General features: G+C 47.3%; 1 protein-coding gene and 1 pseudogene across 1 annotated transcript in view; one reads left to right on the top strand and one right to left on the bottom strand.

The window, feature by feature from the left end:
* The window catches only part of LOC124692554 (replication protein A 32 kDa subunit B-like), a 7,528-nt gene extending 6,498 nt beyond the window's left edge, over window positions 1-1,030 (top strand). The window contains exons 7-11 of the mRNA XM_047225947.1: window positions 112-190; window positions 298-369; window positions 446-531; window positions 773-841; window positions 917-1,030. Of these exons, the coding sequence (XP_047081903.1) occupies window positions 112-190; window positions 298-369; window positions 446-531; window positions 773-841; window positions 917-1,001 (391 nt within the window). The 3' untranslated portion in view covers window positions 1,002-1,030. The remainder of the gene's footprint in view (window positions 1-111; window positions 191-297; window positions 370-445; window positions 532-772; window positions 842-916) is intronic.
* A 2,449-nt stretch (window positions 1,031-3,479) lies between these two features.
* On the bottom strand, window positions 3,480-7,827 carry LOC124692551 (annotated as a pseudogene).
* Between the last annotated feature and the right edge of the window lie 4,876 nt (window positions 7,828-12,703).

The raw sequence follows: 12,703 nt of genomic DNA, 5'->3' as shown, positions 1-12,703 counted from the left end.
TATTTTGTTGTAGCAAGATTTTTTGGGGTGGAAGAGTATTTTGTGCCCATTTGATATAGGCCAGCTGCATTTTCCTTATATTAATCTTACTGGTTTATGAATTCCTGTCAGGCTTGTTACCAACTACAATGATATAACACATCACTTTCTGCACTGCATTTATGTGCATTTGGATCTCGCAAGGACTAAGGTACTGTAATGACATGCCTTTATTTCTAGGATTTTAATTTATACAACTGAACAATATCTATGATTTCTTATGATGTTTTTTTTCATTGGATTTTTTAATATTGGTAGAGGTCTTTGTCTCAGCCCCAAGTAATTGCTAATACATCAACTCGGAACCAAGCTCCACACACTAGTTATCAGGTAGTTTGGAAAGTATATCATTGTTTTAGTAGATCCACCAAATTGTTGTCTAATGGTTTTGCTTTTCCTTACTCAGGCCCCAACATCGTCTGCATCTGGAAATACTGCTAGCAGAGAGTTATCCGATTTGGTCATGAGTGTTTTTCTTGACCCAGTACTTGGGTAAGTTAGTTGTGAATGATTCTGTCAACAAATATTTTTGCTATGTGCTAATAATTGCTTAGGATCATTGATTTAACATGAATGTGCATAAACGCTCCTGAGTATGCATGCCTTTGCTAGAAGAAGGCTACAGTATCATGTTATGCTATGATTAGTGCTCGTGTGTTCTATTTCATACGATTTGCTAGAAGAAGGTTACATCATCATGTTAGACAATGAAGACTGCATTGTGTTCCTACAGAAACCTGGAGCATGGAGTAAGTCTTGATCAGGTCGCGAGTCGTCTCAATCTATCACTTGGACAGACCAGGTATCACCCTTTCTCACCCTCCTCACCCTAAAATACATTCGACTTCTTTTCCGTAATCCTGTTGTTTTTTCACAGGTCGACTGTTCTAGATCTCGTTGATCTTGGCAACCTTTATGCAACTATCGATGACGACCATTACAAGTCTACCATGAATGGTTGAATATGTTTGGATCCACACACGTAAGCATTAGGCTCCCCTGCGGAGCTATGAAGATAATAAGCACTCTGCAAGCCATGTTTTTGCAGCGTGCCTCAATGGTCCCTTAACAGTTGCAAGGAGATCAACTTAACAGCTAGGTTAAGTTGCGTACTTGCGCCCTATGTCCACGGACATGAGTAGGTTAAATCTCTAGGTGGTTCGCTTGTTTTTGCTACAGCAGTACCTCCAGCACATATGTGACCTGCAATTAAGATATTGTGTGTGGTTATTCTCTCAGCGTATCCATGCTGCCCTAAAGCAGCGCATGTTGCCTTCGAATCTGAGTGCTCAGTGCTCAGTGCACACTACAGTCTACAGATTTCCGTAAAGATGTGTTTTCTTTGTTTGGCACTTGGTCTTATAAAAACGTATAACTCCTCAACTTACTACATTTTGGTCAATGGAAGGTATGGTATAGTTTTTTTTTTGAACACAGGTGGGGCCTCGAAGGACCCCGAGAGCTGCAGTTATATTTTCATCAGTGGGTACAAATTACAGAAAGAGCCCTAAGGGAAAAGTGAAAGTACAACATAGCCCTGGCTAATTGCAAAAAGGACCTTAAAAGTATGACCGAAAAAGCAATCGGATTCCCGGTCCTCTCCACCGTGCCTGAGCCTCCATCGCCGGCCACCTCGACTCCACCGGGGACGGACCACTTGGTGTTGAGGAAGCGGTGGTTCCAGCAAGAAGCTCTGAGGAAGGCCTCCGCACTGGAGGTTGAGTAGAGCGCCATGTAGGCATCTAGAAGGGCCGCCCTTACGGTCGAAGATCGCGACAGCAGTCATGGCCGCCGCGTGGTTCGCTCGTTGTTGCAGCCACCTTGAAGAAGTCGAGGAAATCTCATCGCTTCTCCTATTCCCCTCGCCACCATGACCGGCCGGAAGAGGCTTCACCACACAACACCTCCATGCATCAAGGTAGCCACCAACTGCGGCTTTATTGAGTGAGACGTCGCCCATCTCCGCTGCACCACGCTCCAACCAGAGGAGCAGATGAGTAAGAAAGATGAACCCTAAATCGCCCCGGATCTGGCCGCACAAGATACCGAGCTACGCTCCACCTACCGGGCATGAAGCCCACTATCGGCACATGGCCGCAGACCCTACTACTACACTGCACAACCCGCCCCAACTCCCCATATCCACGCCGGACGGCAGCACCGCCGGGGGAGAGGCGAGATGGGAGACCTGGCGACTCTCGAGAGGATGAGGTGGAGAGAGAACGTGGAGGGGGAAATGGGAGCCTCGAAGGTATGGTATAGATAAGAGGTCATAAGAGGACATGGCCTTTCATGATATTGTGTACACCCTCTATCCCAAAAAAAAACTGATCAACTTTTTCTAGATACGAATGTATTTTACATGCTAAAAGTATATATAGATATAACTGAATCTAGACAAACTTGAGCAACTTTTTATTTTTGGAACAGAGTACCATTGATTGTGACTCAAGAGACAAAAAAATTTATATAAGGCCTTGTTTAGTACTAGTGTTTTAGGCCTCGTTTGGTTACATGGGGGTGAATTCCCAGGTGGATTGAGTCGCTCGAGGAATTGGGTGACCCCGCACCGGCCACCCATACCCCCACTAATCCCTTTCACAAAATCCTCCTACTTTTTCTGCCGTTCGGTTAATCCATGCTCAATTTCACTGAGCCTTGTCTTCGGCCCGGGCTCCGTGGATCTGGAGGTTTCGGGTCGAGCGCCTTGTCTTCGGCCCGGGCTCCGTGGCGGTGTCGGTGTTGAGGAGGGCGACGAGACTAGAGCAGCTCCTCTCTCTCGTTGGTCGCGTGGCCGCCGTCGTCTCGAAGCGATCGCCGGCGAGCGCTCCTCCGTTCGCGTCGCCACCGCGGTCGTGAGGGACAAAGTCTCGATTGGCTTATGTTTTTTCTCTCTGTCGATTCGGGATTCTGTCCACGCGTGCGACCAGGATTTTTTTAAACCCGGTGGAACGGGCGGGTTTGGGGGAAAATCGGGCGGGGTCGAACCCGGACAGGGATTAACCGAACACGTTATTAGATTAGACCGGGATTAAACCCGGGGCGGGTCCAATCCCGGCTGACCCACGGGGTTTGCGTCGCGATCCCGGCCGGGTTGGGACGAAACGAACAAGGTCTTAGTGGGGATTAGTGGGGATAATACTCTAGAGTATTGGGTGAATCACTGCTGTCATCCAATCCCCACAAAACCCCATCTCCAAAAGGGGATTACTTATTGGAAGGATGCAAGATCAAAAATGAGGGGGGCTACCAGCTATGGGATATCACATTACTTGGAGTTAAGACTTAAAACTATGCATCGTGAGGCAAGCACGATATTAGCCATTTACAAACCTTGTTATGATGAATCTTGCATGTAGTTTAAAAAAACTTGAAAACTATGCTACTTATAAGCACAAATGCAGTCACCACATCAGCTTTCTGATCGAACAGTTGCAATGTAACCTGAGTAATGGGAATACTCGCTTCCTGCTAATAGAACATGCGAATCACATGTCACAATTACACAACTCACAACCCTTATGGCAATACAATGCAAGATGCTGCTTCCTACACCTAAGCCGTATTTCTTCCCTTTTCAGCTTCTTTTTTCTCTTCCTTTTTACATTGTGAAGGACAGTATGCAGAACAGTTACAATCGTTTCGGAATGTAGACTCTCAGGGATACTGCTCCTTTGCAAAGCCCCAGTTCTGGCGTTTCTACAAAACAAGTGGTCTGTGTAGCGTGAAATGCGACTGTAATTACATGATGATGCGTGGCTGTGGTTTGCCGTTGTCCTCTGTAAAACACCATGACTAGCCCCTAAGGAATTTGTCCACTCTGACATTGTCCGATCTAGTCAAGAACTTCATGCAAATGGGAGGGTTCACCTTGGCAAGGGCAAGAACGGACTGTGGCAGAGTCCAGATCCCATCTCCGCAGATTAACCCTGAAGCAACGGCAGGTCCAAAGGCGTCCGCTTTAGCTTTATTCACCCTCTCCCATACGAAGAGTAAAAGGCTGCCCAGGAACATGTCGATCGCGAAGTATGATCCAATGAAGAATGGTATAGCCATCGCCATTGGGAGCGGGATGAACCTTGAATACTTGTGCGGTGTCAAGTCTCTTATCAAGTTGATGAAAATAGCTGCGGCAAAGAAGATGTAGCAGAGTGTCAGGCAGTTCTTTGGAAGCGATGAGAAACCATCGACACCCAATATTGCCATGTTTCGGTACACAATGGCATAAGGTGCTGGGTATTCGGTACCGCTTATGCCAATGTCACTGAAAGCCTTGTAGAACAGCCAGAAGACGCAGGGAGAAATGACACAGCCCATTGCAGTGCCTATCACCTGGCTGATAAACATGGACCTCGGTGATGCCAAAGTCAGGTATCCAGTTTTGAAGTCTTGCATCAGGTCAGAGGCTGTTGACACGATGCTCATCATGACACCGCATGCAGCAAGTCCTACGAGCACACCGCCATTGGCAAGGCCAGCCCATGCACCAAACACAAAGATAGCAAGCTTGCCATAGGTGGAGGCAAGAGACCAATCAGTGAGTCCACTTCCGTAGGCATTGCAAAAGGCCAGGACAGGTGCTACGATATACGCAACTAAAATGTAGTACCACTTGAGCTGCGGGAAGATCTGTGGAAGAGTACCGATTGATATAGCAGCTACTGCGGCATAGCCCCCATATGCAACTGATGTAGGGATTTGATCTTTCAGGAACAGTTCAGTGCGACGCTCGTCATCAAATGACATAGCTTCAGCGGTGGGGCTGCCATTGCCAGAAACAGGAAGCATGGCTCTTGAATTTTTCTGAACCATTGCTATGAACCCGGCAATCGTGCGGAGAAGCACCTTGACGAAATTATATAATCCATCCCCAAGAATCAAAGCAATGGATATAAAAACCTGCAATAGTAAAGGAACAAGCAATCAAGACCATAGTCTAGATAGTTTTTTTTAAGATAACATTGTAGGATTTAGCGTTAACAAAAGTGACCCAGTGATAAGATTGGATGTTTACCCTGTAAGCCTGTAACCCATGAAGACTAGCGTCTCCATCAGTAGCAGGGTACCAACTCCCTTTTTCTTGGCAATGAGAGGCCACATTACACCCCACGAGAGGATACCACCTAGCAGAACGGACACATTCACAATGTGTGGGCAGATCATACCAACCCCAACATATGTAGGAGAGAAATCAAAGAAGAACCTGGAAGATGATAAGTAAGTTCAGTAAGGGAGACCGATGCCTTGGTACTAACTTTTAGCCAATGGAAATGTAAGCAAATGCTGGGACACCAAACACAGATAAGCATAATATCTTTACACTATGACAAGAAAAGACAAACATAATGTTGCAAGCTGACATTTTGTAGATATATTAATAATAAGTTTTTCAGATATGGGACAAATTATAATCAATGCCATCGACAAAACACAGATAATGCCATTTCTGACCTATTGTTATAAGCTTCAAGGCCTAATGATGGGAAGTTCTTGAAACCGCAGTCATCCCCACCACTGAAGAACCACTGGAAAAAGCCCCAGAAAAAGCTCAACATGAAGTACCTGCCCAGTGTCTTCACTTGCTTCCTGAAATAAGATGGTAAATGTTGTCAGCTAAGTTATTTGCCACTTGTATAAGCCGCCAAGAGCAGGACTGTATAGATATACTTTGCAAGCTTGGCACCCTCAGGCGTGTGAAAACTATTGATGAGATAAGCAGTTGCTGTGCCACTTGGATATGTCAATTTGTAGTCGACAATCATAATCTGAAAAACAATGTAGTTGATGAGAACAAGGTTTGCCTGTATACAATTAATCAGTAAGAACAAATGAACAAACATGTTGAAGGCATTACTTTTCTCATGGGCACAAGTGCAAATAACCCGATAAAGCTGACAAGGAAAAGGAACCCTATCATCCATCCAAGGTGAGGATCCTTGATGTTCCCAGCATCCGTAGCCTCCGTTGCTTGCTTAGCTATTGTATCACTCATTGCGAATAGGTAACTGCCAAACCCACCTGATCAATCGAATCAAATAAGCACAACATCAGGAAAATTAGACAGAAAAGAAAAATACAGTTTCACCAGGCAAGAAGATCAGCAAAGGTAATAGGGGTGACGTGCTTTGCACAAGTATGACAATTAATCAAGCAATTCACTTCATGCATTGAATGATTTCCTCATCCTGTAAGGCTGCCACCATTTCGAAACATAGATAATCAGAACTCGCTCTCCTGAAAAAAAAAAAAACTCACTCTCCTGGAAATCCGCATTTGATACTTTTTTTATAAAGGGAATATATTAAAATCCCTATTTCAAACTGATGCAGTTGCAAGAGAAGCTTGGTGAGAATAACCTCTTCTAAGTTCCCATAGACCAACTTATGCATGTATATGAGACATTTTGTACGAATTTTTCAAATCAGTGGCACACATGCACTCTCAAGTCTGGGAAATCAGTTGCTGTCACATGAAATTATTCCTGATGAGCCAGAAAGTACCATTTAACATGGTAGCCAAATAACCCAACAAATCATGGTACAGTAATTGTTTATGTTTATGTGGACTCAATGCTTCACATGCATGCGGCATGATGTCAATCATAGAAACACTGGAGGACCATGAACCATCTATTTTAAGGCGAGAAGTCAAACCAAGCACGCTCCTCCATTACAGCTTGTCCAGAATACTAGCTACAATTTGCTTGCCCAACCAAACGATGGCGTCCATCCTTATCAGGAGTGCCAAAAAATTCAAAAGCTGCTGTTGACCATTACACATACTTCGTTTACTCAAACTAAAAATCGTCCCTAATTTCGTCCTAGATGCTGCATGGTTCAACCAGGTACACGCACGCAAGGACCATCGTCGCCAACATCTATTTCATCAGAAGATTAGAGAAAGAAAGCGTGCAGTGTAGTCTGAAGCCACCTAACAGTACCTACTAATACTAAACCACAAGTTCGAATCGGGGAAGTTTCTTTTGCTGTCCTTTCCCTATCGTTCATGTCATCATAAACCCCACTTTCGAGGATCTGAATGCGATTGGTTCGTATTTTTTTTACTTCGGGGCAAAAGACGCAATCGATTCTCTGATGATGTCCCAGGCCACCAACTGCTGCAGAACGCTCTGCTGCCCACCCACCCCCAGAATCCAGATCTCCCATGGCCCGAATTCCGAATTAATTGCAAGGAACCCAGCAGAGTTATCGACATACGAACATGAACGAACCTTACACTCGCAAAATGTTCGGTTCAAATAATCTGGCGGAAGTGATAGAGTTGAGGGGGAGAGCTTGGTTAGTTACCGCTGAAGGCGATGCCGTAGGCGGAGACGACGCAGGTCTGGATGACGGTGTTCTCCTGCCGTGTGAAGGGCTGTCGCACGAGGCCCATCCGCTCGAAGGCGGAGGTCCAGAGGCGGACGAAGAAGAAGCCGAGCAGCCCCGCGGAGACGTTGAGGGAGGGGATGATCCCGGTGGTGAGGTTGAGCTTCATGACGATGACGCTGAACATGACGGCGAGCAGCGCGCTGACCACGAACGCCCGCAGCGTCAGCTGCTCCCGCCACGACGGCACCGCCTTGTCCGCGAACACCTGCTCCACGGAGGACGCCTCGGGGCTGGCGCCGCCGCCATTGCCGACGAGCTCGCCCTCCGCCTCGCCGCCGCCCTTGCCCGCGGCGTGGCGGTGGCGGAGGCTGGGGCTGGGCCCCCGCGCCGGCGACGCCTCCGCCACCTCGTCGTCGCCCCCGCCGCCGTGGGTGGCCATTGGCGGGCTGGCTGGGTGCTTGGAGTTGGGGGAGGTGGCGCCTGGTTTCGCTGGAAGTGGTGGGGGAGAGGAAATGCTCGGGCGATGGCTACGGCCCGGCGTGCGCTGTGCCGAGCAATTATTTATTTCGGGGCGTGGCCCACGCAGCGGCGGGTGGTGTGCCGTGTGTGGTGGCCTCCCCCGAGGCCGCTGCGGACCGTGCGATCGGATCGGACGGCGCAGGATCGCCGGTTTCCCGTTTTTTATTCGTTGTCTCCACGATGTATGGGACTATGGGCCGTTTCGTTCAAACTCCTTCAGTCATACAGCGACGTCTTGCATAATCAAACGATATTCTACTCGTAGTAGATTGTAACCGATTTTGAAGAGATAAATGGACTTGTTCTTGGAAAAAAGAAGTTTAAATTGACTCGTGGATTGGGGCTGTGGTTCTTCTTATAGACCGTGATTTGATGTGTACTTATTCATAACACTCGTTGATTAATGGATGCAATCATACGAGTTCCGGAATGTACTAAGCATCATGCTGAGTTGACAAATGGTCGCCCCCAAGTTTGTGAACCCGTATATTGCTTGCACTGGTGGAAAAAGGGCCTTTGGTCGCGGTTCGCAACTGCCATTAGTCGCGGTTGCGCAACCGCGACCAAAGTAGCGCGACTAAGCCCTCTTTAGTCGCGGTTGCTTACGAACCGCGACTAAAGCGCCCGTCCACGTGGGCGCCGGGCGACCGTCGGGGCGGAGGCCCTTTAGTCGCGGTTCTTCTGGCCGACCGCGACTAAAGGCCGCCGCGAGGTTTAGGGTTTTAGGCCCCCCTAAACCTGCCCCTCCTAAACCTGTTTTCTGTTTAATTTGTATTCTTTTATTTCTTTTGTGCTTTATTGTAATTTTGAAGGAGTTTCACATATTCTACGGTACTACATACATGCATGCATATGAATGTACAATTTCAAACAAATTTGAAATTAGAACCAAAAAGAATTCAAGAGGAATATACAATATATATTCAATATCATCGGATGACCATATACAAGTTTGAACAAGTTTCCATACATAATTTAATGCATGTATAGTTCTACGTCCTCTACGTAGTGTTGTCCTGTAGGATCGATGACTTCCCTCGCGAACCATCCAGCCTAGTTCCTCCCGAAGTGGTCTGAAGCGAGCTTCGGACTAAGCGTGTTCCGGAGGTTATTCCTCTTGATGTTGATCTCGTACGACTAGTCCCGCTCATTGGTGTATCTCCGGATCCTCTCACAAACATAGTATCCACATAGATTGGTCCCCGGTGGCTGAATATCCCCGCCGTCCACACTCGCCCTTTTAAAATGTAGCTCTTTTTGAATTCACCGACCTTTTCATCTACGAACCGTCTCCAAACCCTACGAGGCAAAGAAAATTAAATGAACAAGAGAGTTATTAATTAGTTACTTGATATTAGGAAATGATGAACGAAATAGGCCGATCGATATAGAGCGCAAATGAATGAAAACAATTAATTTTGCATCATTTTTCTCATGTCGGCCCCCGCTTATTCAGAGAGTCGTGGACGAGAACTGTGGAGGTGTGAAATTGAATTACCATCAGAATCCAGTGGAACCTGCGGACACGATACATGCACAGTCATGCATATATAACTCATCGATTAGCCACATACCATGCATGGAGTAAACAAATGAGAATGTGCTCAAGACAGTAAACACTCACCCAAAATGGTAAGGAAATAGAATATCACTTTTGAGTTCCTGTTTTCTAAGAAACCGCCACAGTCTTCCTCCACGTCGGCGGGGTGGTGTTCTAACACATATGAATTAACGATGTGTGGGTCAATGAACCCAACATCATGGATGTTCCTTATTTGCATTTCCCGCTTCTTCATTCCGCATAATAGCGTACACAACAAGATAGTTAGAACAATATATAGTGCAGCAATGAACGAGATGGGGTAGAAATTAATAAATCACTTACGGAACGTAGCAACCGATGATAGATTTGTCGAGGTCGCGCAGATTGAACAATCGGAACAATTCACTCCGATGAATTGTTATATAGTAATGTTTGAAGTGATGCTCATGTCTAACTTCCGCATAAATATAGTCTTTGGCGTTTTTAAGTTTTATGTAACTCTTGTACCAATTTAGCAGACATTTCATTTGTCGAGGTAGATCCTCTTCCTACGCAGGCTCGACGAGAGGGCCATTCTTCACATATGTAAATACTACGTCCTTCATTGGCGCCTCATCAAGGCCTAACAGTGCACGAAGAGTGATACCTAAGGTGGCCGCTTGTTCTCTGGCACTCGTTACAGTCAATCCATGTGCTACCGCAGCTGCTATGATATCGGGGGCATCCGGACCGGCGGCTTGCACTATGAGCGGGGCGATCGATTGTTTACTTTGTTCCCCGAGCTGGGCAACTTCTTTCCCCCTTTCTAATTTTTTCTCGGCCTCCTCCAAGGCTTTCTTCTCCTGCTTCTCCGCCAACTCTTGGTTCCTCTTGAACGCGAGTGCTTGCCTACGAAGTTCACGTGCATAGTCGTCGGGCGATTCTTTGCGGCTTGGGACGGTGTGTTCAAAAATGACTTAGCCCACTTCTTTTGCTCATCGGAAAATACCGGCTTGGGCTCGCCCTCTATTTTCTTCTTGCGGCTCGCCTTCCATTTCTCTAAATCAGCAGCCGCGCCCGCCTCGACTTCCTCGGCACTACATTCCCAAGGCCTCGTGGGGAGAGGCTTCGGTGATACCTCCGGTACCTTTGTTTTCTTAGGTACGTAAGGGTCCGGGTTAATAATCCAGGACTCGCTGCTTCGCTTCTTCGCCGGAGGTGGATTGGGGGCGGTGTCCGCTTACCCGCCCGGGGCGGACTAGGGGCGGCGGCTGCTACCCGCCGGAGGTGAATTGGGGGGCGGCGTCGGCCCTCGTGAAGGAGGTGTAGGTGAAGCACCACCACCACCACCGCCACCGCCGCCACCACCACCACCGTAGGGGGGTGAACTTGTTGGCGCCTCGCTTGGAAACTTGATAAACTTCTTCTGCCATAGAATGAACTGGCGCTTGACATCTCCAAGTCTTGTCGCCCCTTCAGGTGTAGCAATGTCAATGTCCAGGTCCTCAAACCCTTGGACTATGTCCTCCACCGTGACACGAGCATAGCCATCTTGAATGGGGTTGTTGTGGTGGAGTGCTCCGAGTGGTAAAGCACCGCCGATGGCTACCTTCATGGACATGTTCCCGATAGGATAATACAGATGACATGCTTTCATCTCCTTTATATCGTCCACGGGGTAGCGAGGAGGCTCCGGTGCAGTAATTTCGACCACCAGAGGCTCCGGTGCAGTAATTTCGATCGTCGGTGCACCAGCCGATGGGGCCTCCGTGGAAGCCACACTGCTTCTCCGCGGCTGGCTTCCGAGATCCAATGGATGATCTTCATGCTGCGCCCGAGCTGCATCTCTTTCGGCTACTAGTACACTCACGGTTTTCTTCATGACATCCATTTCCGATGCCAACCGCGCCACAACATCTGCTTCCCGATCCATCTTTCTCTTACGGCTTCGTAACCGTACGGGTCATCGTTCCGGGGAACCCTATTTTCCACGGAATGTGCCCCATGCCTCGTACACGTCCTCCGTGTTCGGGATTCCCGAGGGCTTTTGTCGAGGCGTCGTTCTCTCCGTTGAACTTGATCCTCCCCTCTTGAGCATCCCTCATTGCCTCAATAAGCTTTTGGGTGGGTGTAATTATTTTGCCCCGGTAAACACACTCCCTGTCTCCGGGTTCAGCCGATCCCCCATGCCCGTACCACCAGCTTTTGGCCCTTGGGTCCCATCCCTCCGTACCTGGACGGATTCCTCGCGCCCTCGACTCGTTCTCCATCTTCTCCCACCTAGGCTGCCAAAAGCGATACCCTCCTCGGCCCCATTTTATGATTGTACTCCTTCTTGGCCGCATTATCCTTATTTTTTTCGATATTTCAAGGAACAGCTCCGATTTCTTTTGCTTCACAAATTCTGGCCAATCATGTTGCAAGTTTCTCATATTGTCCTTTGAAATCCAGAGTCTTGCCCGGCTTGACAAAGTCATGGGCTAGATTTTGCTTGTATTTCCGAATGCGTTGGCCATCCTAGAAAGAGCGAACTCGTTTGACTAGCTTGCACCTCTCCTTGTTTTCCGCAATCTTGTTACCCTCCTCATCGTATTTGCGGTATTCCGGAGGTAGAACGAAATGTTCCATAAGCTTTTTGAAGCAATCTTTTTTTGTTCTCTTATCGACAAAAGTGAAACCAACACGTGCCTTCTTTGGCTCATTCCACTCCTGGACGGTGATCGATTGTCGGCACCCCTAGACTGCCTATGAAAAGATGAAGTGTGTTTGATTGTAGCAAAAGAATTTTTAGTGAGGTATAACCTTATATTTTTTCTATAGGATTTACGCTATAAGATTCCATAGAATTAGTTTATATAGGATCTGTTCCTATGAATCAAACAACTTGTGCAGGATATATTTCCATAGGGTCCAAACCTACACAATTCCTATGGAAATCATATGACCGAAGGAGCACTACATAGGATGGAAAAAGGCAGAACGGGCTCCACGCATCAGTGACTCAGACTCGTCCTTCCCCCTCCCCCCTCCACATTCAACGGGCTCACCGACAATCATGCCCAGCATTGACGCATTCACAACCGTCTCCAAGCGAAAGCCATTCCTTTCGAAGGGACGAACACACGCCAACGGTTATACGCATGCGAACAACACAATGTGAGCGGTAGTATGTTTTCTAAGTTTTCGTCGATATAGGGTCACAAAATAATATGCATTTGTAGTGAGATTTTCTCAATTATAGTGATACTTTATATTTGTACGATATCATAAATTGTGGCTTTGTTTGTTGGGT

This window comes from Lolium rigidum, chromosome 2, assembly GCF_022539505.1.
Source record: "Lolium rigidum isolate FL_2022 chromosome 2, APGP_CSIRO_Lrig_0.1, whole genome shotgun sequence".
NCBI lineage: Eukaryota > Viridiplantae > Streptophyta > Magnoliopsida > Poales > Poaceae > Lolium > Lolium rigidum.
Note: the sequence above shows the minus strand (reverse complement) of the source record. Positions and strands in the feature narration are given on the sequence as shown.